Source organism: Condylura cristata, unplaced genomic scaffold (assembly GCF_000260355.1).
Source record: "Condylura cristata isolate star-nosed mole 26May11 unplaced genomic scaffold, ConCri1.0 scaffold00013, whole genome shotgun sequence".
NCBI classification, from domain to species: Eukaryota; Metazoa; Chordata; class Mammalia; order Eulipotyphla; family Talpidae; genus Condylura; species Condylura cristata.
The window spans coordinates 6,565,681-6,589,528 of NW_004567114.1; the positions used below are offsets into that span (position 1 = coordinate 6,565,681).

Below are 23,848 nucleotides of genomic sequence, written 5' to 3' on the forward strand. Positions count from 1 at the left end.
GCTGCCCACAGCTCGGGGCCTCACCTGGGAGGGGTCAGAAGACCCAGGGAGAGACGACCAGGCTAAGATTCCATGGCAGCACGACAGGGCCAGAAAGAGCACCGCCTGGAGGGGGACCTGGACGGGAGTGGCCAGGACTGCGGGAGTGACCAGGAAGGGGGGCCTGCAGTGAGCCACATGGGCAGGACGGGGCAGCCCCGCTTTGTCCCCAGCTCCCAGGCCAGACCCAGTCTCCACAAATATCTGGGACCTGAAGTGACCCAACTTGCCCCGCCCCCCCAGTGGGATGAAAGTGAGGTACATGGTGGAAAGAGCACCCCGCCAGGCCCCCAGACACCCTTCACTGCTGTGGCTAAGATTTCAAGATGCCAGATCTGAGGTCAAGGGCAGGGCTATCCCCAGGGACAGTCATGCAGATCCCCTGAGCCGTGTTCCCTGGGGCCAGCCTGTGTGTGAGTCTAGGAGGGGACTCTCAGCTGGAGTTCAGGGGATGACTTGGGGGTGGGGGGGCTTGGAGGAAGCCAGGCAGGAGGCGGGGGTCCAGGAAGGGGGTGACTGCTAAATCCTGGAGAAGATAATGGTGAGCCCGAAACGTGGGTTGTGTGCTGAGAGAAGAGGAGAAAACACCTCAAAATGAGAAGATAAATGACAAAGCCAGGGGTGGGCGTTGTGGAAACTGAGGTGGTCTAAATAGTCTACCCAAGTCCTGGAGGTCGGAACAGCAAAGCCGGGCTCCCCGTTCATCCAGAGACAGAGACGTGGGGCTTCTGTACAGCCAGATGGCCGAGGGGGGCAGGACCCCAGGGCTGCCACCCCGGCAGAGAAGGGGAGCTCAGGCCGTGGCAGAGCTGTTTCCTCTCTTGAGGGAGACAAGGCTGGAAGAAGCCCGGGCGCGGGAGGTGCTGGCACCTGACGCTCTTGAGGTTCTGGCTGTGGACACACCCGGGCAAGAGACAGGCAGTTCCACAGAGTGGGCCTCATTCTTGGGGGTACTGCTTCACTGTGGGGGAAGTGGCTAGTTCCCTAGCTGAGGAGCTGCGTGGAGCTCCCCTGTTCTGTAAGCCCCCCTTCTTCACTGGGAGTCAGAGGCTGGGGCCAGCCGCCCTGCCACACAGGCTGGCCGTGGGTTTTTCACTGCGGCTACCAGACATTCTTTAGTGAGTTATATTCAGTTTTTGCGTTCGTGTCTTGTTGTGGTGACAGACCACAATCCGCCCCTTGAGAGTGTGCCGCTTGGTGGCGCCAAGCCCACCGCTCCCTGAGGGACGGTCCCCAGGCCCACAGCCGCCACTTTTCCATCTTTCCTGGCTGAAACGCTGTCCCCAGAAGACACGGGGGCCCCATCCCGCCCCATCCTTTGTTAACGCCCCTCTACCTAGTGTGACGACGAATCGGCCCGCGCCGGGTCCCTCACGCGTGAAATGATGTGCTTCGTCTTTCTGTGCCTTACTTCTTTCACCTGGATGGTGCCCTCAAGCGTCAGCCCTGTGATGGCACGTACCAGCATCCCCTCCCCTTGCCAGGCTCAGCAGTACCCCACCGCTTGCATGTAACACCCGGCAATCACAGAAGGGAAAGAGTGCTTCTGTCCTGGTTCCCAACATAGAGAGCCTGAAGTCCTGGCGTTTCCCTAAGGGACAAGGCTCTGGGAGCTTGTTTTATTCTAATATTTGGTCTCTGCCCCTGTTCCTGAAAGAATTCCTAGCTCCCTTGAGATTTATGGGTACTAATAATGCCTTTTGATCTAATGAAGAGACCTTGGGTATCTCCTGGATAGCTTCAGGCAGGGGCAGGCCAGCAGGAAGAATAGAAGCTTGCCAGTCTCAGCCCATTCCCTAGCGTCTGGAGATTCAGTTAATCATCAATTATGCCAGGTGGAGTGTGATAAAGGTATAAAAGTCCCCAAAGCACAGGGTTTAAGGAGCTTCTGTGTTAGTAAACACACGTCGACCACCCGGGAACAGAAGCTCCTGGGGACCCCTCAGGACTTCACCCTAGGAATCTCTTCATCTGACTGTTGGTGCAATTCTTTGCCATATCCTTTCTAATAAACTGGTAGGCTAAGTGTTCCCTGAGTTCGGTAAGTCATTCCAGCCAATTATCAAACCCAAGGAGCAGGCTCGGGGACCCTGATTTGTAGCCAGTCGGCAGCACAGGTGACTGCAGACCTTGCAATGGGAAGGGGAGTAGAGACAGCCAGTGGGGCCACGCTGGGCTTACAGGCCCCGAGGCCCTCTCCAGTCAGAGTGAGAATTGAGTTCAAGTGTTGGACACCCAGAAGGTGGCAGGACCTTGTTGGCTGTGTAGAAATTTCACACCTCTGGCATCTAAGGGAAATATGGCAATGTGTGTGAGTAAAGGAGACAGAGAGGCATGTTCTCCCTTCACAGCCTCGTTTTTTTCCTCTCTGCACCCTCTCATGGCCACCTGGGCTGTTTCCACGCTTTGGGCCGTTATGAATAGTGCTGTTAGGGATGTTGATGTGTGTATCCATCTGCTCGAGCCCCTTGGGAATCCATTTGCACACACTCAGCAGTGGAATCTTAGATCAAATAGTGATGCTGTGTTTAACACACCCTTCGCCACACAATAGCCCCATCCGTGAGCCCATCCCGCTCTCTCCCGACGGCACGCTGTAAGAACACCTCTCCCTGCTCTCCCGCCTCGCACAGCTACATCTGCTAACAAGCACTCCTGGTCCCGCAGGCCTGGCAACATTGGAAAATGCTGCTGCTTCCATACACCTGTCTCCTCTGCCTGTCGACCATGGGCCTTTGGACTGTCCACTCCGAGGAAGTCAGTGATTCCGGGAGCACCAGGGGCCCTCACCGGAACATCGCCCCAAACAATGTGGACTTTGCCTTCAGCCTGTATAAGCACCTCGTGGCCTCCTCTCCTGGCGAGAACGTCTTCCTCTCCCCTGTGAGCATCTCGATGGCTTTGGCTCTGCTGTCCCTGGGCACCAGGGGTAACACACGCACCCAGATCCTCCAGGGACTGGGCTTCAACCTCACTGAGATATCTGAGGCCGAGATCCATCAGGGCTTCCGACTCCTCCAGAACCTCCTTGAGGAGTCAGACACCGGCTTGGAAATGACCATGGGCAACACCCTGTTCCTGGGACACAGCCCGGAGCTTCTGGGGTTGTTCTCCGCAGACATCAGGCAGTACTACAAACTAGAGGCCATAAGGACTGATCCCCAAGACTGGGCCAGAGCCAGCAGACTCATCAATGATCATATCAAGTATAAGACCCAGGGGAAAATAGACTTGCTCATGGAACTGGATGGCCCAGCCAGCCCCGTCCTGATCAACTACATCTTCTTCGCAGGTACCCTGATCTAGCCCGTCCTGACAAGGCCTAGCTAGTACTGCAGGAATAGCCATAGCCATCAAAACCCAAGGCGCGCACCGGGGCAAAGACTTTAATCTGACAAAGCGCTCTCTTCACTGTAATCCTGTTTGGATGCTGGAATCACATAGACTCACAAAAGGTCAAAATGAGATCTAGCAGAATGGAGTGACTTTGCCAAGTTCTTGCAGGATGATGTTAGGCCAAACCCTGACCCTGAAGACTCTGGCAGCCTCCCAGTCTCCAACACTGGCTGGCCCCTGGCAGTGGGCCAGGCACTACACTGGGGTCTGAAAACACAGCCTAGAGCCAGCCAGATCCCCCGCCCTGGGAGCCCCAGTAGGCCCCCGCCCACCCTGCACACACTCCCCAGGTGCTCAGGCAGCTCTAGGCAGTCCCTCTTCCCCAGTCTGAAGCAGGATTTTCCAAAGTTGCAGGTGTATGAACTTTCTGACTTTCTAAAAGTCACCAGGAAGCTTTGTTAATATTGCAAATTCCAGAGTCCATACCAGACCTACTGAAGCAAACTCTCCTTAAGGAAAGTTCTAGAATTGGTATATTTAGCAAAATCCCCGGGCCCTAATCAAAACACAGCTTGGGGAGACACTATCTTGAGAATGAAACGTAAGCTCACCGCGGCACTGGCTCTAGCCCCAGAGCCGCCTGCGCCCGCCATCACACCCCTCAACTCTGTTCCTCTCATCGCCTCCCCTGACACTGGCCTCCTGCCTTCCTCGCCTGCATTTGAGGACCCTTGGATTAGACTGGGCCTCCCAGGGGACTCGAATAATCTCCATCTCTCAGACAGTTAATTCCTCCTTGCCATGTAACATAAAGTAGGTTTCAGGGATTAAGACACAGGCATTTTGGGGCACTACTCTGCCCGCTACAGCACCCTTGACCTTTTATCCCCTGGACACTCCCTCAACTTGTCTACTGCCTAGAATTTCTTTTCACCCTTTGAATCTTGGCTCAAAAGTCACCTCCTCTATGAAGCCTGCCCTGATTCCATCCAGCAACTCTGCTCCTTCTATGCATCCTCAGCAGTTTTCCCACACCTCATTTTAGCAACGTTCTCGTTAGACGTGCACTGCGACTGGTTCAATTTCAGTTCATCAGTCCCATTCAGAGAAGGGCAGGTGAAGTGGGCACAATAGCTGACACACCTCAGCCACACTGAGGATCCTTCCGATCATCATCCCCAGTAGTCTCCTCAAGCAACACCGCTCTCACGCAGGGCTGCCCGCTGCCAACTGCACCCCCTCCCTGCACCCGGATGGACCCAGCATCCTTTGCGCCTGCTCCTGCTGTCCCTTGGTCTTTCTCTGCCTGTTCTCCAGCACATACCTGGGGTCCCCTGCAGCGGCCTGCCCTTGAAAGCTGCCTTCCCTCCTTTCCCCAGGCACGCTGGCACAGCCCTTCCACCCAGCGAGCACCAAGGAGGAGGACTTCCACGTGAATGAGATGAGCACGGTGAAGGTGCCCATGATGCTCCAGTCCAGCCCCATCAAGTACCTGGATGACCCGGTGCTGCCCTGCCTACTGGTGCAGCTGGACTACACTGGCAACGGGACCGCCTTCCTCATCCTTCCGGACGAGGGCAAGATGGACACGGTCATCGCCGCGCTGAGCCGCGACACCATTCAGAGGTGGTCCAAGTCCCTGAGAAGCAGGTGAGCCTCGCCCTCCGCCACCCGCCCGCCCACCAAGGCCCCCTGGAGCCTGTCTGCTGGGGCCGCAAGGGCAAGAGATGCTCTGGCCTAGAGGCCACACTGACTGACCTGTTGCCCGAGGCAACTGACATTTTGGGGGAGCATTCCCTAGTGAGGTCCCACCTCTCTGGAAGGTTGTAACTGCTGTTAAAAGCCAAAACTTACACATTTAGCAATCTAGTCGACTATGACATGATTCATGAACTGGACAGCAACTCCCACAAAATGGAGGGTATTTTGCAGAGAAAGAAGGTGAGATAAGGCTACTAGCAAAAGGAAAGTTTCGGGTCAAGCCATCATCCCTGGTCTGGGGATGCGGCAGGGGGATCTGACCACACAGCCCACTCCATTGCCACCAACAGCTGCACACAGGCTGGTTTACGGTGACACTTTTGATTTAATTTGTGTGTGTGTGTAGAACTGGAGTGTAGGCCAGTGGTGTGAGAGTGATGGGTACAGGGAAGAAAGGATCACCAGAGACAGAGTGGGGAGCAGAGCAGGCAGATCTATTGGAATGCACTGCTGAGGGGAGCAGTGGGCAGGTCAGGAGAGGTCTCTGCGCCCAGTGGGTCAGCTCCCTGGCCTGGGATCGAACTCAAGCCATAGTGCTCAGACTTAACCTCGAGGCCACCAGGGAGGCCTGTCGGATGACACTTTTGGAAGAGAGTGAAATGTAACAAGAAGAGTTATCGAGTCTGGATGGCTGAGCATGAGTCATTCCATTTTGAACCAATTTTTTTCCCCCCTATTTTTAATACCACCCTGAGTATTATGTTTCTGTGTCACTTTCTTAAACTGACTTCACCGACCACCCAGCTCCCCATCATGGAACCAACACCAAGCCTGAGATCTTAAGTCACTCAAAGGATAAAAATTGTCTTCAATCAGTCAGCAGATAAGAACTAAGGCCATGAGTAAAGGTTAAGCAAGCAGCTAAAAACAAGAGTGAGTGTGTGTACAAAGGGCTGGTGGTCAGCAGCAGACCTTGGCCTTGAGTAAACTAGGCACGCATGCAGCGTAAACAAAAGCACCCGCTGCCTCTGAGCTAGAGGTCAGTCGAAATGATGGTCAAGCCTGTAACCAGCTGCCATCTCAGCTCAGAGGAGGAGCAGGTGTTCTAGAACACGCACCCCACTCTGGAGACTTCAGTTCTCCCTGTGCAGCAGTCAGACTAAAGTCAACCTAAGTGGCACCCGGTGGTGAGTGGGTGGTGGGTGGGGGAGGCACCATGCCAAAGAGTAGAGGGCGCAGGGGGGAAGCAGACGCTTTGAGCCAGGGTGGCTCAGGAAGGCTCACGGAGCAGGTGCCTTTGCACTCACTCATTCACTCATTCATTGAATGTACAGACATGGAGACACCTGCTGTGTGCCACGCACAAAGGAAAGAATTGGCGACAAAGTCGGGACTTCAAGACAGGCACTCCATGGAAGAACACAGATTACAGCAGCATTGCCAGACACACATTCTGGCCAGCGAGAGGCCAGATGTGCAGATGTGTAAAATTCAGGGGGCGCAGAAGGCCTAACTCCAGCTGGGAGCCCAGCCGGAGGCGCCGTGGAGCGGGCTGGCTTGGCTTTGGGCTGTATCTTAAGCCTGGACGCTCGCCCTGCAGGGAGCAGTGCCAGAGCATAGCAGGAGGGAGGGCTGGCCCAAGCCAGACAGGCGGTGCCCAGAACGCCAGCAGGGCCAGACAGCCAGACCAGCTCTCCTTGGTTGAGCTTTGCCATCGAAGAATTTTGTGGGCAGAAAATCCAGAAAGAAGCTCTTTTACTTTATTATCTATGTAGGTCTTACAGTTGATGGGTCGAGTTTTTAGTTTGAATTATGCCATTAGAGACCTACGCAGCGCCGGAGCGTGCCGAGGGTGAGCCAGCTCCGGTGTGGACCGGCAGCGGCAGGCAGGTGGGCCTCACTCCTGTGGTCTGTGGTGCACAGAGGGCGTTCCCAGGGTCCCTGGCCCACCTGTGCCCGCGTTGAGTGTGCAGTCGCAGGGTGTGGCTTGGGTGCCAGGGAGCCCATGTTTGCACAATGTAGGAACCCATTTGCCTGCTCCTCCCCACACGGTGTTGCCCGAGCTGGCCTGCTGTGTGGACAGCAGCCAGCAAGGCAGGGAGCAGGTTCTCTGGGGTCCGGGCAGATGGGTCAAGGGGAGGCCTGAAGCCCTCGGCGGCTTTCTCTGGCTTTTAACGATCTACAACATTTACAGTGAGGCGACCAGGTCCAGGGCAGGCAGGGGCCCGGGCGCAGGATGCTGGCAGACCCCGGTGAATCTCTCTGGGCTCTGGCCTTCTCTCGTGGCCTCTCCCCACAGTCCTCTACTGCCGTGTCCTCTGCGCTCGGCTCTCAGCTCAGCTGCACCACCCACGTGCACCGACAGTCCACGCCCAGTGCCGCCACCAGGCAGCATGCAAGTGGCAGGAGAGTGGACAAGCCTGAGCACTTCCATGTACCCCACAACGGGACACGCACAGAAAGGGCTGGAACCAGGCTACCACCACACCTGCTGCTTTAGCGGCACGGGGCGGGGGAGGGGAACCGCTCCCTCCACACCCACCAGGGGCAGTCTGGGGGATGCCAGGGCTTCTTCAGGGCAGTCTCTCCAGTGTCCAGTGGTCCAACTGGGTGTGATAGGGGGATGGTAGGGCCATTTCCTCCTGAGCTCAGCCGGAGGCAGGGCAGGGAAGCAGGGACACAGGAGTCTGCCAGGCACAGACTGCGACTATCTAACCCCCTCCTCTTCTCCCAAGCAGCTGGGTACACCTGTATATCCCGAGGTTGTCCCTCTCTGGAGTCCACGACCTTGGGAACATCATGGCAGACATGGGCATTGCTGACCTGCTCAACAACCAGACAGACTTCTCAGGCATCACCCAAGAGCCCCAGCTGAAGGTGTCGAAGGTAACTGTCACTAGAGTCCACGTTTGTTTCCTCTCCAAAATTCACAGTAAAAATAATAATAAGGCACAAGGAACCCCTTCATGAATAAACCTCGAGCTCACAGGGCAAGTGGCCCAGTGTCCTCCACCCCCCTCGCTCAGGTGTGGCCCGGCCCTCAGGGTCTACCTGTCCTATGGGAGACAAAGCGAGAGAGACACCAGGGAACAGCCTAGCGGCAACACCCCACCCCAAACGCATGGCCTTTGGCACGTGGCAGCTGGTACACAGTAGATGCCCATTAAAGGCTGCTGGGTGACTGCCTGGCCAACAGGGCCACCCCTGGCCAACAGGGCCACCCCTGGCTGCGACCCAACAGCTCGCAGAGCCATCTGCGGCTCAGCGGGGGCCAGGAACGCCCAGATCGCAGAACTAGCAGATAGCACTGTGACGTCAGCCCCAGGACTGTCGCACGCCAACCTCATTTCCCGTCACCCCGCGCAGCGCGTCCCGGGCGGCTTCCTGCCCCGTGGGTGCCGCCCGGCTGGCCACCGCGAGTCCCGCCTTCGCGCCCTACGGAAGCACCCCGTGCGCGGCGTCAGAATTCCTTTCTGATTGCTCACCTGGATCGCAGCGCGGACTTTCCACCCACCGAGGCTCCCCTGGGCCCAGGGAACAGGGGCAGCATTTGGGAAGTCGAGCCTAGTTACCTACCCCGAGTGGGAAGGGGTCCATGGTGGTGGGCTGTGAGGTCCGGGGGCCACGGGCCCCGACTCTCCAGCCACTTTCTCCTGCCCCCTACTCTCCTGACCACTTTCTGAGGAGCTGTCTAGAAGCTGCTGCGGTCTGGACGTGGGCAGACCTCCGCTCTCGTCCATTTACCTGAGGAGCCAGCACGTACCTGTTCGGCACCTCAGCTCTGCCATCATTCAACGGGGGCGGGGGCAGCGCCCCCACGCAGCAGGGGCTCACCTGCCACCTCCGTCCACACCCACAGGTGGTCCACAAGGCCGGGCTGCAGTTCGCGGAGGAGGGTGTGAAGGATGCAGCCCCCACCCAGGTGCCCAAGGACATCATGGCCGCCGAGCCTCTCACCGTCATCTTCAACCGGCCCTTCATCATCATGATCTTCGACCACTTCACCTGGAGCAGCCTTTTGCTAGGCAAGGTGGAGAATCCAAGCTGAGGGTGTGCCCACCCAGAAGCCTCTGCTCCCCGGCTTTGGGCACGTGCACCCCAGACTGTCCTGGGCATGGAGGTTCCCCCAGGCTTCTCCAGGTCCCCCTGTTGCGATGAACAACTCAGGACATCTGCGGACGTGCTTGAAGGGGCGGGGCGGGTTCGGGGCGGGGAGACCCGAGCATATCGACATTATAAGCCGTGTGATGGCCTGGTTCTGATCGTTCTGCTGTGCCCCATGCCAGGTGGCACCTGGAGGAGGCATGCGGAAGGACCACTACTGTTTTCACAGTTTTTGTAAAGTTTGAAATTCTAAGTAAAAACTTAAAAAACAAGAAATCCTGAGTGCCAGAACACAAGCATCATCTTTAAAGTGCTGGGGGTGGGAGATTGGGGGAAGAAGAGTCGCGAGTGTCCTAATATGTTTCAAGAAGCAAAGTCAATCCTTCAAAAGTCAAGGCAAATAAATGCTTATTTTCAGACAAACAGAAGCTAAGATGATTACCTTCACTGAAGAGAAATTTTAAGTAGCTTTTGAGATAGAAACAAGATGATTCTAGATGGAAATTGGGGCGTACACAAAAGAATGAAGAACATTGAAAGGGATTTATGACATATAACATGTTCTACATATGATAGAATGTTATATGTAATATATAGTATAATAAAATATCTAATGTTTTAAATACAGTAAACTGCTAGAAAAACAGTTACCCATTTATTGCTTCTCAATACCAAATCCTATGGTCATTGCAGAGCTAAAAAAAAATGGAGCTAGACCTTTGAAGTATTTTTGCTTTGACTGCAGGGCATAGCAAGGTCTGTCAGTAGGGGGCGCTAAGAGAAATACCGCCGGGAAGAGAGGGCGCCCTCCTGGTTCAGGGCAAAAAGCTGGCTGGACTGACAGACGGCCGGCCGGGCAGGGGACAGATAGTTGATAGGTAGACAGACAGAAAGGTAGATATGGCATATATGTTGAAAAGTAAGAAGAAATGCTCTTCTTCTTCTAATTGAAGAGCATTTCTTTAAGTGTGCATAGTCATACCTTTCTAATTAAATATATATATACATGCATATTCATATAGTCAGGTGTATATAGAAATAATATCTAGCTACTCTGGATTCTAAAGTCATCATCTTACTTAATCTAAAAACAATAAAGCAAGTATAGTTATATATACAGAGAACTGCAAGACATACAGAAACTTATGTATTTTTAATTAAAAATCAGTGCCTGCAGGCAAAGGATTATGGAATTCCTGGAGGCCCTTCTTGCGGTCTTTCTCTGTTGACCTCAGACAGCAAATGAGCCGGCAAGCCTCAGCGGGCATATTCAGAAACAAAGCTCAGCAGGCAGTCCAGTGGGTCACAGGCTGCCACCTGAGCCCTGCCTTTCCTCTTGCACCCCCGCCCCGCCCACCTCAACCCCTCCCTCCGCCAGAGGAGGGGAGCGGGGCACAGAACATCACTGTGGGGTTGTCATTTTCTGACCGCGCATCTGCCCTGTCCGGGTCGCGGTGAGCTGGTCAACCTGGATATTCACACCGACGTTATTTGAACTTATCTAAAATGCGTTCTGTTTGAAATTACTTTAAAATACATGAGATTGCTTGAAATCATTTAAACATTTTAAGTGAAAATTCAAATAATGACGAGCAACACGAAAGCTCTTTGGAAAAAAGATATATCCAAAGAGCTTACAGTCCGGGCTGCGTGGGCGAGCACGTGTGTGCGGCAGGGAGGCCCGGACGCCCTCCTTACAACAGTGCCCTCGTTTCTCTGCTAAAGGTCCTGCTTCTCCTGCCATGGTCCAGCCCCATGTCCCTGCGTCCTGGGCCCTGACGGTGGCCCGGAAGTTACCCGGCGGTCGGAGAACTTCGTTGCCCAGGGAGCTTGCCTGTCAGGTCCTGAGCCTGCCTTCTGCCAGGGGAACGCCCTCCAAATCCTTCTGTAACTAAGCAACTGCTCACTGCGTCAGCACTGGCACGCTTTGCACTGGACAGTCTGTCTGGCCACCTCTCGGCCTCAGGTGGAGCCGTAACCCCCCCCACACACACACACGCACACCCTGGCCCTGATTCTGGGACCCATCACAGATGCACCTTCACTCCTAGGACCACGTGAAGTGAAGTCAGCACTGTCTACCACCTCCGCTGCCTCAGAGATACAGACACGACGAAGGACTTGGCAGGGTGGCCCAGCTGGGCTGTCTGGCTCCCAGGTCCTGTTCTCAGTGATACCAGAGGGCTTGAAGTGTGAGTCAGGGTGAGCCCTCAGCCTTCCTCCCAGCTGAGTGCACAGCAGGGTGCCCAGTGGGGTGGGAGGTGGCAGAGGCCAGAGCAGGCCCCCGGAGCCCACTGTCCTGCTGAGCTGGGAAAGAGGCATGAGTGGAGGGAGCCTGGAGTGTGGGCGCTTAGGGCACCTGCCTTCCTCGCACAGGAGAAGGGTGGGGGCGCTGGGGGCCGGAGCTGGCCTCCTAAGCTGGTGAGGAGGTTGAGGCCCACGAGACAAGGGCCCGGAGAGGGAAAGGTGCCCTGTCCGGGCTGCAGGCAACCAGAACCCCAGCTGTGCAGGGTGCGAGGGGCCAGCGCTCCAGGGGTGCACCAGAAGCCTCGCCCCTGGGCTAACACAGCACCTATGGAGTACTGTGACAGTTAATGGGGTCCCCAGGCCAGCGGAGACCTGACTGGAAGCAGCAGGCGTGGGGAGCAGGAGAGGAGCCTGGTGACATCGCAGCATAAAGAACTGTCCTCAAGTTCACGTGACACCTCCGTGGGGTGGCACCTGGCATGAGCAGGTGGAGGCTGACAGGTGAGATGTGGGCGGTCACGGTCCTCAGCTGAAAATGTCCCCGGGGAGGCTGCAGGAGGCCACCAGGACGCCACGGGGCTGAGGCACCCAAGGTGGAACTTGTGTCTCTGGGCTGCTGGGGTGTGGGAAGCCTTTGTTCCTCCATCTTTGCTTTTCTGGAAACTCCACCACCTCTGAACAGGATGTTGAGTAATAGTCCCAATGGGGCCTTCATACTTTGGAACAGCAAATATTTGCTACAGGTTTTCAGCTGCAAACCGAGCTGTCTTTGCGTTGAGCGCGGGGACCCTCCCGGCACAAGGGCCACAAGCTAGTAAGAGCCTTTCCGGTGTCTCACAGGAGAGCGGGAGAGGTATGCTCATCCCTTCTGGTGGGTTCCAAGGTGGGTGGGGGGTGGGCATCTGGGAGGCCCCAGCTCTCCCTCCCAAACTGGATGGGGCAGGAGAGAGGCGAAGCTCTGGGTGCGCAGCCCCTGGGACCTTCCTCTGGGAGAGGCTCGGCTGGCGTCAGACTTGGGCCCACCACAGGCCCTGGGCCAGCCGCACTGGGCAAGCTGGCCTTTCCCAGGGCCCCTGCCCAGGCAGCGAGCTTCCCCCTCCCAGGGCAGGGGTGGTGCGGGGAGTGGCTCTTCGGAACTTTCCTGACTGAGGGGTAAGTGAGCAGTTGATTTCTTACCACTCAGGTTCTCTCTAGGACAGCAACTGCTGGGTACACCCTAGTGCTCCAGGGGGTGACCCCACTACGATTCTGTCTCTTGGTAAATAGCAAAGACATAGGGGACCTTGGACTGTCTAGCCGGCAGCGTGCTGGGCCGCCCCTCCAGACTGGGGAAGACGTAGCCCTCCAAAGGGCTGGCGCAGACCCGCGTGCCAGACAAGTTCCTGCCGCCAGACTATTCGGCAGGTGCTGCCAGGGGTGACATCATTTACTGGGTCATGCTACATGCTGTCTGTAGTGGAGGCACAGGCCTGGCACCAGTCTGGTACAGTCCAGGAGGTACTTGCCAGCATACTCCATACTGGGGAGACCTATCCCACGGGCTTGTCACTCCAAATGGGACAAGATACTCTGACAGGTGACATTGAGGACAGATTTCACTGAGCAAGGTAGCAACCCTCAGGCTGTGTGATGAGGGGGTCCCTGAGTTCTGCAGCCCTGTTAGCACAAGCCAGGGGCCATGTCCTGAGTCCTGGGCCATGTTCCAGGCACAGCCCAAGCCACAGCCCCTGCATCGGGGGAGGCCTGAGAACTCCGTGTGGCCACCGTTGCTGCAGACAACCCAGTCAGGATGAGGTCTGTGTGCAGATGGCACTGCACCCTCCGCACACATGAACCCACTGCAAGGCTGGCCCTGCCTACCTGGAGCAATGGGCCCCAGGGAGCAGGAGCAGAGGGTGCGTCTCAGCAACCCCCTACACACTGGCCTCTGGACACAGGCTGGTGCTGCTGACAGAGCATCAGGGGCTGAGGATGGAGACCGAGGTGTTCTAGCCCACAGCGTTTATTTCAGGCAGAAAACACACCGGTGCCCAAGCGCAGGCACAGTGCCCCGACATGCGGGGAGCCTGGAGAGGTGGCTGGGAGGGGGGGCCTGGGGTGCCTCTCTGGAAGACCAGCTGCACTGGCCTGCGTCCCTGGGCAGGGAGAGTGAGGGCTAGATGAGGTGGTCCAGGCACAAAGTGAGGGACTAGTCCTGGGCAGGCTGAAGGGGTGTGTGTGAGAGTTGGACCACAAAATTGGGCAAACTTGGCACCACCCAGACTTTCCAAATCCCCATTCAAACAAACCCTCAGACCCAGGCCCCTGCGGAGCTTGCTGGAGCCACTGTAAGGCCCAGCGATCAAGGGCAGTGAATGAAGCAGATTGGAAAGATTAGTGGACACCTCCCTCCCCTCTTTACTCCCCCAACTTGTCTACCTGCTCTCCTGAAAAAAGCAGAGTTGCCTGAGGCCCGGCCAGGGACAGGAACCTGAGGTTTTGTCTGTGGAGGGAGCATGCCCAGGGCCCCTACCTGCTGGGGTCTCCCGGAGGCAGCGCTTAGCGCAGGAAGCAGGGTAAGACCTGGACCCCAGCATGGGAAGGGAGCAGGAAGGAATGCACCTTGACACTGTACACAGGGGAGGATTGTCTGGATGTTAAAAACAATCCCTGCTTTTTTCTCCTGAGGACATCTTGCTGCTGAGGGTCAGTGCTCCCGTGGCCTCCCCACTGACCACATGAAGGTGGTACTGAGCCTCCTGCTCCCCTGCCTGCTGGCAGAGCTGTGGCTGGTGCTCAGCCTGGCTGCTGGCCCTCAGCGCCCGGAGGCCCAGGCAGGGCTGGAGACGCTACAAACCTACGCCACCCAGAAACAGACCGGTGAGGGCATGCGGGCTTCTTGGAACCAGACCGGTGAGGGCGTGCGGGCTTCTTGGAACCAGACCGGTGAGGGCGTGCGGGCTTCTTGGAACCAGACCGGTGAGGGAGTGCGGGCTTCCTGGAATCAGACCAGCCAAGGGGCACCAGCTTCCTGGAACCAGACCAGCCAGGCTTCCCAGGAGGAGGAGGAAGAGTCCTGGCTGGCAGCCAGCAGGACGCTCTCCGCCGGGATCACCGATTTGGGGTTCAGCCTGTTGCGCCAGATCTCCATGAAGCATGACAACAACGTGGTCTTCTCCCCTCTGGGTCTGGCCTCAGCCTTGGCGACCTTGACACTGGGGGCCGAAGGACATACCAGAACCCAGCTGGAGAGTGGACTGGGCCTGCAGGCCGCCCACCAGCACGGAAGCCTGCCTGCCCTCTTCAAGAGGCTCAAAGACAGACTCTCCCACAACCTGGAGCTGGGCCTCACCCAGGGGAGCTTTGCCTTCATCCACAAGGATTTTGATGTCAAAGAGACCTTCCTCAATCTCTCCAAGAGGTATTTCGATACACACTGTGTGCCTATGAATTTTCGCAATGCCTCCCTGGCCAAAGGGCTCATGAATCAGTACATTCACAAAGAGACGCGGGGGAAAATTCCCAAGCTCTTTGATGAGATTAACCCTGACACCAAATTAATGCTCGTGGATTACATCTTGTTCCAAGGTACTTGGACACGACGTTCCGCCCTCCCAAGGCTTGGGCCGGCCTCTCTCCCCCTGCCTGCCGTGTGGGGCAGGCACGTGACTCACGCCAAGTGGCTTCCTACCTGCTCCCAGGTTGCAGCAGGCAGTGGCCCCCACAGCTGTGGGTGGGGCGTGTCCCGGCCGCCCCACACACCTGATTCTCCAAGCTCAGGTCTCCCCTGAGGTTCTGACTCAGCAATTCTGAGATTTGAGGTTCCATCCTCGGTTCTTCACTTTCTACCATTGTGACCTGGGGCCAAATGACCCTTCTATTGACCTCAGATGCTTAATGTAGAAAATGGGGGTGGGGCGACTCCCACATCCTGCACAGCTGGGAGCTCAGAGCCAAAGGTTCCACCAAGGCCATGTGACAGACAGGGGCCCAGCTCTCACGGGAGCTCCTGAACTCACCAGGTTCTTGCCATGTGGGAAGAGGGGCTTGGTGTGGCCACCCTGTGGGCCCAAAGCCGAGGAGGAGGGGGTGCATCCTGGCAGCCCAGCACGCACGCAGCGGGCGGGCCTGCCTGGGGGCCTCCCTGAGCTGTGGGACTCTCAGCCCTCAGTGGCAGGTGGGGGGTGGTTGCTGCTGGCACCTGGGATTACACCCGGCAAAGTGGCAGGCAAAGGGCCCAGGCAGATGGCGCAGAAAGGCCTGACCACCAGGCTGGACCAACGCCAGGGCTGGCTGGAGGGCAGTGGGCGCTCAGAGTGAAGTGGGGTGTAGGGGGTGCCGCAGGCGTCTGAGCTGTGAGCAGTCAGGAGACGGTGCCAGGCTCAGGCATGCCATTCCCACAGGGCCTGCTGTAGGCTGCTGCTCTGCCAGCAGAAGGTGGATTTGGGGTGCCGGCCTGGGCAGGTTGAAATCACCAGCAAAGGGGATGCCTGTGGCCTCCAACCCCACCGCGCCTCTGAGGACGGTCTCTGCAGCGAGCTCTTCTCTTACCTCTTCAGGGAAATGGCTGACCCCGTTTGACCCCACCTCCACGGAAGAGGATACTTTCTACCTGGACAAGTATGAGGAAGTCAAGGTGCCCATGATGTACAGAGCAGGCAAGTTCGCCTCCACCTTCGATAAGAACTTCCGGTGCCATGTCCTCAAGCTGCCCTACCGAGGCCACGCCACCATGCTGGTGGTCCTCATGGAGAAGAAGGGCGACCACCTGGCCCTGGAAGACTACCTGAGCTCAGACCTGCTGGACACATGGCTCGGAGACATGGACACCAGGTAGCTTGGCCCCTGCCCTGTGCGCTCGCGGGGCCCTTCGCTGGAGAGCAGAGGCCGCTCTCCACAGGCTGGCGCCTCAGTCCTGCACTGCTGGGCACAGCAAGGCAGCCGGAGACCACAGTGGTAGGAGAAGGGGTCGGAGGAACAGGGTCCAGTCACCCAGGACTGCCGGCCCCAGGAGGGACTTGGGCGCTCCTGAGAGAAGGGTGGCCGGTGGAGGGAAGGACATAGTCTGACTCATGCTTTAAAAGGTGACAGGACCTGTGCTGAGAGGATCACTGAGGGCAGCAGGGAGGAAGCAGAAGCTGGGCAGGCGAGGCTCCAGATGGGCGGCCACGGGGCTGGGCCTGTGGGAAGCCAGAGGTGGCCAGAGGGAGGGGGGAGGGGTGGTTGCCAAGGTTTGGGCCTTGGTAGCCTGCAGGAAGCACGAGCCTTCCACAGAAATGAGAGGGGAGATCGTGGTCGGAAAAAAGTCGGGCACCTTTAGGAGGTCAGCCTGAAACAGGTGCATCCGGGGAGGCGTCCAGAAGGCAGGCCGAGCTGCTCCCGACAGTTGCTTCAGTTGTTTTTAATCGCAGGGAAATGGACGCCAAGTTTGACATTATTTGCTAAAAAGAATGTCTTCTCTGCACTGGACCATTCCAGAATGGCCTAAGCTGTGCAATCAACGAGGGAGATCCCTTGTGGGACGCAAAGAGACGAAGGAAATGAGCTTTCCAGAGTCCAGAGTCTACATTTGTCTGCATTTTACCCCATGTGCTTGCACCACAGGAGAATGGAAGTTTTCTTCCCCAAGTTCAAGTTAGATCAGAAGTTTGAGATGCACAAACTGCTTAAGCAGATGGGAATCAGGAGAATCTTCTCGCCCTGGGCTGAGCTGAGTGAGCTCTCAGCTGCTCCCGGAGATCTCAAAGTATCCACAGTAAGTGGGGCTCACGGGGGCGCGTGGCCCCACACGCCGGGCCTGCCACGTTCGTGTTGACCCAGGCTTCCATTCCCGAAGGCTTCACAGCACCCACGACGGGTGTTTGAAGGGTGTTGAGCTATTTGATTAAAACATTTGTTCAACGACTTAATTTCTCCCCCGTAGAGCCCCTTCCCTCCTCCACGGCTCAAGGAACAATTTGCCACTGAAGTGGATTTGGGTCACAGCTTCATTTAAAACTTTGACATGCCACCACTTTGCAGACGAAAGCAAGCCCCACAGGTCTTCAGGCCCACTTTCCCTACAAAGCAGCCCTCTGGATCTTTTTTTTTTTTTTTATGCTTCCACTGACGAGGAACTCACAGCTTCCTTGAAAGCAGCCCCATCCACAAATGACCGTTAGAAATACACACAGGTCTGTACCTCCTACCCAAACACTACCCTCTGGCCTCGAAGAGCCAGCTGAATTGCCTCCTAGGAGGAACCCCCAGCTGCTCTATTTTCTCAGTGGAGGTGCTTAGATCCTGGGGAGCCTTTGCCCAAAGTCACTGGCCAGCAGCAGCCCCCAGCCCCTCACACCCGTCTCCCTCAGCTGTGGCATCTAGTTAATATTGTCCTATATGGTTACATTTTTCAATTCTGAGAGACTGAAAGTGGCATCCACTGAGGCAGGGCTGAGAGGAGGGAGCGACCTGAGCCTGCTCTCAAACCCTCTCATCACAATAAGACACTTAAGCAATCTCGCAGGCCTGACCTGAGGAAAGTTCGGTTAAAAATGCATGAAAAGTTGAGGCAAAGTGCCCCCCACCCCAGCCCACCCCGGGAGGGTGCCTGTCGCTGCAACGTGAGGCCCAGGTGCTACTGCACTGCCTGTCCACGCTCCTCACAATAAACATGCCTAAGCAGCGCCTGACGAGGTTCCTAATGAAAAGAGCCTCCAGACACAGACGGGAGCCCGAGCACAGGGGTCACAGTGGACGGCCCAGGGACCCCCTTCACCCCTCAGAGCAGCGCAACCTCACCCCTGGGCGCCCCTGGCAGCAGGGCCGTCAGAGTCCTCAGGGCTCCAGGGCAGCTTGAAAAGCTTCTTTGAAGAGAACCAGCTCAGCTCGAGACCCAGGGCCCACATGCAGCTCGGAAGTATCTGCTGCTCCATCACGCGGCACCAGCAGGCCCATGTCCAGAAGGCGTCACACACCGGCCCCTGGGCGGTGCCCAGAGCTACCCCAGGCCGCTTCTCTCAGCAGAGGAGCCGGCACCACAGTAGGGCAGGAGGCCGTCACACAGAATGTCAAGGGGCTCGGCTCCCTCCTCGTCCCCTGTGCTGCCACACAAGTGGACATCCATATCTTCTTTTCTAGGTTCTACAGCGAGCTGTGATTGAGGTGGATGAAAGAGGGACTGAGGCAGCAGCGGGGACCCTGTCAGAAATGATTGCTTATTCCATGCCTCCCATCATCAAAGTGGACCGGCCATTCCATTTCATGATCTATGATGAAACTTCTAGAATGCTTCTATTTCTGGGCAGAGTGGTGAACCCTACTCTCCCGTGACTCATGGCGTGCTGAGCCGGGGTGTCAGCCTCAGGCAGAGAAGACTGCATCCCCGTGTCCCACGTTAGCCTGGGCCAGCCTCAGAAGTCCATGCATTAAATGCAAACTCATCTTAGGGAGATCTCTGCATCATCTGGTGTGTTAAGTCTGGTTCTAGGGGTCTGTTATTTGGTGGAGAACAGCTCGGCAGCGTATCTCTACATCTCTGTTACTCACATATCTGGACTTCAATAAAAAACAGATCAGAACACTATTTCAAAATAAAGCCTCTGGGAGGAAGGCCGTGCCTTCTCCATGAGCCATGTGCTTCACTCTGTCCTCCCTTCGGGTGCAAAATGAGCGCTTTACCTTCTTCTAGGGTCACCTCTTGCTGGCTTAAATTAGAATAAAACAGCCACAGTCAGCCCCGCTCGCCATCCCCACCTCGGCGCTGCCTGTCTGCTCTGCAGCGGCTAGATCATCCACTGAGCACAGGTTCAGTTCAACGCCTTCACTTACAAGCAGAGAAGCAGAAGCGGGACAGGCCTGTGTGGGCCTGAGAAGCAGAAGCGGGCCAGGCTTGACCGCATATACATTTCCAGTGGTATCTTACAAGTGCACTAGAAAGAGCACTAGGGTGTGGGTTAGTTTGTCTTTGGGCCACTGCAGTCATAGCACGCGAACTGTTTGCTGTAGGAAGACACCTACGCAGCCCTACAAGTAGTATGGACCCAGCACTGTGCAAGCCACGCTACACCTCAGAGAAAGGAAGACGCACCTGGGCCCCCACCGACTCTCCTGACTCCAGTCCCCACATCCACGTAGCTCTTCCTTCTTTCTGCCTAAAACAACTGACAACACACAGGACCACGTAAACAAGAAGCATTTACCAAGCTCTCAGCTTTCCTCTGGGGGTTACCCAAACAGAGACAGGGACTTTGTCCTAAGGTGAGAGGGAAAATAGCAGATACCCCTGAAACATCGTTGAGGCCATCCCTAGAAAACCCTCGAAGAAGAAATTCAAAGCCTCGTGAACAAAGCTAACTGGGGTTGTCGTGTCAACTGTGTTGAACAAATACTTCACTGGATTTGCATGTTTGGATACAAAGTTTAAATATATTTAACAGTAATTCACTGATCACTGATATAAACTAAAGCAATGTAAATAGGAAATAAGCAGCAGCTATCTGAAGAATAACTTTGTCACTCTACTATCTGGGTAGGAGTTTATGCCCAGATGCCTCCCAACAGCACTAATTAGTGCTGGGTCAAGAGCAAGAATTTCTAGGACCTAAAATGAAAAAAAAAAAAGAGGACTAACTCCAACTAATATTAAGTGACCCATTAGTGTTCAAGTAGGTAGATCTGTTTGTGAAAAAAATAGTACAAAGAGAAACAAGAGGGTTCAATTGCCCACGTTTACAAGATGAAACTTAGAAAGTTAAGTAAATACACCAAGCCCGGATGTAACCCCTCCTCTGCTTACATGCACCGACATAACCCTGGTATCTAACTAACACGTTACTCTTCAAGGCAGAAAGTGGCCCTATTCTCGATTTTAAATTTTTAAAAATATACCCCCCATATTCTTAAAGAAGCTTCTAAAACACCAGGTTTTGGATTTCCCAGGTATATATGCATGGTTAAAAAATGCACCCCAATGAAAAATGCAATTTATGTTGCCAAGTTTTAACGATGAGAGGGGAGAAGCTGATGTCACACCAATATTTAAGCATCAGGTTTTATCTACTGCTCCTCAGCACACACAGCCACACACTCACACACTCTCCCACGTGCTACAACAGCTGAGAGCTGAGAAAAGATTATTGAATTAATTGAATCCATTTTATCCTCCTCAGGCTTTAAAGCCTTTCCATTTCAATTCAGACACTCCATCGACACCCGCTGACTCAAGGCAAGATGGACTCCTTCCAGAATAAGGCGTCAAACTCAGGAAGAAGTTCTCCATGCTCCTCATCTCACCTCTCTTCAGTATAACACTTCTTAGCCCTATCTCCACTTCTGTCAGGAAACCTGGGCTCTACAAGGCTGGTTATTTCTGCTTATAATCCTAACTAGTAAAATTCTAGAACTAATCCTTATAAGGCAAATTCCCACCATGACAAGCAGATAAAGGAAATGCCCCCAGTTTCCCGCAAGGGCACGCGAGGGAACACTATCTTTGTCATACAGTTAACCCACAGGACCTGTTCAGTAAATTATTTGCCAAGAGTATGGGTATTTTTTTCAGTATGAATTGAGGTAGGTCTGGGCAGTCATTGCTGTCACCAATTTTTGATACTGTTTGCATGTATCTGTCCTTGAGAGTTAGTTTTAATAAATAGGACAAGTTTAGAAAATTATCAAGTGTTGTAGGGAACAAAGGCAACTCCCCCAAACCACTCTGATGGACCATCTTGGATGATCAGTTTAGTGCCAGGTGCAAGGCTGCGGATGACTTCTGACCTCCTGAGCTCAGGAGCGGTTCACTTCTCTGCCAGATTGCTTTCCTCTTCTCTACCTGCAGGATGGAAAATAAAAGCTCCTAACTCTGCTACATTTCTTATGGAACAAGGAAGGGGAAATTCTCCATTTATTTGCAGCAACAGTCAATGGGGGCTGTGATCAAAGTGCTGGGAGGAGGCGTTCGGGTCTCCTGGCCAGCACAACACAGGCCCCACAGGTGAGGCCCGGAGGACACACCATCGGAACAGGGACACGAGGTCCAGGATTGTGCACTGAATTCTCCTACCGCCTCACGTTTCAACTACCGACAAAATGAGTAATTCCATTTAATTGTCTTTAAATGAAAGATAGTTGAGAATCACTATCACTAAACAGCCAACGAGGTCTTATAAAAAAAGGCAAATAGATAGCATGAAAAAGCCTCACACGGGTGACCCAGGAGTAACACAGTGGATGTCAGGATGCTTCCCTTCCTTGTTACTTACAAATGAACTGTCATACTCTTCAATTATAGAATGAAAACTGCAGGAAAGTATTTAAAACTGTTCTCACAAACACAGGTGTCTCATTAACCTATGTTTTATTTTGAATAAATTCATTATTCATTATTTCACATTATAAAAAGTAACCACACACGCATTTGCATCCACAAATTAGATCATCTTTATCATACATCAATATACTTAAAAAAAACAAATATTCTCTAATATCAATATAGTTAATATGCTGATTGCATTTTGAAATAGAGAAGCTGACAATAGCTTCATACGGTATATCTCAAGAACTGACATTGTCAAATTAAGAGCTGTATATTTTCACAGGCAAATTTGGATGAAAATACTGCATCAGTACCAATAAATGCTGTTGACATAGCTTAAGCATGATAGCTTGAAATAACAGCTGATTCAAACTAGATTCGTCATTTCAAATCAAGTAAGGACAACTACAATCTAAAATGTAAACAAAAGTATTTATAAAATAAATTCTATGAAATAAAGGAAATCATCAATCTATTATTTTGAAGGTAGTTGTAGCTACACGTTCTCAGAAATCTTTGTAGAATTTTCATTGCCAAATTTAAACTTTGGACTGCCCAGGTACAACATCCCGTGGCCACATCCGCGGACTGACAGATTACATATAACTACTGTATCATCTTCAGTGTGACTTCTCAACTGCGCTTGGAGATGCATGAGAAAATGCAATGCCTTTCTTTCCCCCAGGCCCTTGGCCGAGGGATTAGCTAGTATTCAGTTGACTTGGACTTTCATAGAATTTTTAAAGGCTAAAACTCTAGAACAATTAAATAGATGGTTTCCTGCACAAATAAATGCAGACTTAATGGAAATTCCTGTTTTAAATAAGTGTGGACTTATGTCTTTTGCAGCAGTAGGTAAAGCACATACCTAAAGTTGTTTTTCATTATGTTTCACTATGACATTGGAATTCTGTAACCACATTATTTTTCCAGAAATATATATTATACCTCCTAGGGAATCTAATTTCAAATATGTGAAGTTTAACACCAGCTGCCATTATGACTCTTTTCCATTTGTGAAAAGAAAAACAAAGCCGCAGCCAAGCATTAGCTCGTCATCAATCGCATTATCTCCGGTGGTCTTGTTCGCCTCCTTTATCAAGCAGATGACTTAAGGATTTGCTTTTCTGGATTTTCTTTGTGAAAAAAAGAGAAAGAGAAAAAGAGGGATTGGTCAGGGTAGTGGATAGAGGGATGGTGAAAGAAAACCAAACATGAAAAATTTAATCCATATAATGCATACAAAGTAAATAAATATAAAATTAATCTACTTTGAAAACTTGATAGTTAAGCCTTCTAATTAAGTGACAGAGGATTTACACGTTAAATATTATTTGGAGCCACCTTCAATTACCAACTCTTACACGCATCTAGCATAACATTTGGTTCAATGGTATAGATTTCCTTTTTTTTTTTTTTATAACTATAGCGGAAATTAACACAGGCTTAAATACACCAATTGTCTGGCCTCAGAAGACCTAAGTGATGATGTCTGTGTTAAAGCAATGATATTTCAGGTCTTGCTGGTGGCCTAAGGGTCAAGTCTCAGCGCTACCGCCTCAAAGGTCACTGTGGTACAGCAGACCCTTCCTGTCTCACCTGCTGCCCCCCTAAGTAGGGTATTTCAGTAAATTTGCCTGTTCTCCCCACTCTGTCTCTGGTGAATCCTCTCACCCTCCCTGCACCTCTGGCTTGCACCCCAGTTCTTCTCTGCAAAAATAAAATCTTTTTTAAAAATGAAAATAAAGCCCTAGATACCAGACCTGTCATCTCCACCATGCTGACAAGCTGGAAAATGGACTGAGTAGAATTTGTTTAGAAACCAGAACTGAGACAACTAATACTTTCTGAACCCGTTTCAGGGGCTTACTTTCAGTCAAGGACATGAGCTGGATCTAGCTTGGCCCCGAGCTGTAGACAGCACTTCACAGACACAAGACAGTGCAGACATGGCTGAGTGCCTGCCCAGGAAGCCACATTAGAGTCTGGGGGCCTGGTCCTGGGGGCACAGGCGCCCCATGTTGAACAGTATCTAGTGCCAGGGTCCTCCTTCTCCTTCAGATTAGTCAGGGGTGGACACAAAGGCCACGATTTGTCAGTACATGGGCTATTTCTAGAGTCATCTTTTAAAAATGACAACTATATATA

At 53.6% G+C, this 23,848-nt stretch overlaps 3 protein-coding genes across 5 annotated transcripts in view; 2 read left to right on the top strand and 1 right to left on the bottom strand.

Annotated features, from left to right (window-relative positions):
* The first annotated feature begins 2,724 nt into the window (after positions 1-2,724).
* SERPINA6 (serpin peptidase inhibitor, clade A (alpha-1 antiproteinase, antitrypsin), member 6) lies at positions 2,725-9,124 on the top strand. The gene is made up of 4 exons (XM_004681592.1): positions 2,725-3,331; positions 4,755-5,025; positions 7,815-7,962; positions 8,936-9,124. The coding sequence occupies exons 1-4, from the start codon at positions 2,725-2,727 to the stop codon at positions 9,122-9,124; spliced, it is 1,215 nt and encodes a 404-aa protein (XP_004681649.1).
* A 5,020-nt stretch (positions 9,125-14,144) lies between these two features.
* On the top strand, positions 14,145-18,717 carry SERPINA10 (serpin peptidase inhibitor, clade A (alpha-1 antiproteinase, antitrypsin), member 10). The gene is made up of 4 exons (XM_004682031.1): positions 14,145-14,994; positions 15,966-16,239; positions 17,011-17,161; positions 18,526-18,717. The coding sequence occupies exons 1-4, from the start codon at positions 14,145-14,147 to the stop codon at positions 18,715-18,717; spliced, it is 1,467 nt and encodes a 488-aa protein (XP_004682088.1).
* Positions 18,718-21,731: 3,014 nt separating this feature from the next.
* Positions 21,732-23,848, bottom strand: part of PPP4R4 (protein phosphatase 4, regulatory subunit 4) — an 85,348-nt gene continuing 83,231 nt past the window's right edge. For all 3 annotated transcript variants that reach the window (XM_012724692.1, XM_004681593.2, XM_012724691.1), the window contains one exon: positions 21,732-22,836. In XM_012724692.1, coding sequence (XP_012580146.1) covers positions 22,812-22,836 — 25 coding nt within the window. In that variant the 3' untranslated portion in view covers positions 21,732-22,811. The remainder of the gene's footprint in view (positions 22,837-23,848) is intronic.

Coding starts and splice junctions, on each gene's coding strand:
- SERPINA6 (XM_004681592.1), top strand. CDS start 2,725: ATGCTGCTGCTTCCATACACCTGTCTCCTCTGCCTGTCGACCATGGGC. Junction 3,332..4,754: donor CAACTACATCTTCTTCGCAG/GTACCCTGATCT, acceptor TCCTTTCCCCAG/GCACGCTGGCACAGCCCTTC. Junction 5,026..7,814: donor TCCAAGTCCCTGAGAAGCAG/GTGAGCCTCGCC, acceptor TCTCCCAAGCAG/CTGGGTACACCTGTATATCC.
- SERPINA10 (XM_004682031.1), top strand. CDS start 14,145: ATGAAGGTGGTACTGAGCCTCCTGCTCCCCTGCCTGCTGGCAGAGCTG. Junction 14,995..15,965: donor GGATTACATCTTGTTCCAAG/GTACTTGGACAC, acceptor TTACCTCTTCAG/GGAAATGGCTGACCCCGTTT. Junction 16,240..17,010: donor CTCGGAGACATGGACACCAG/GTAGCTTGGCCC, acceptor CTTGCACCACAG/GAGAATGGAAGTTTTCTTCC.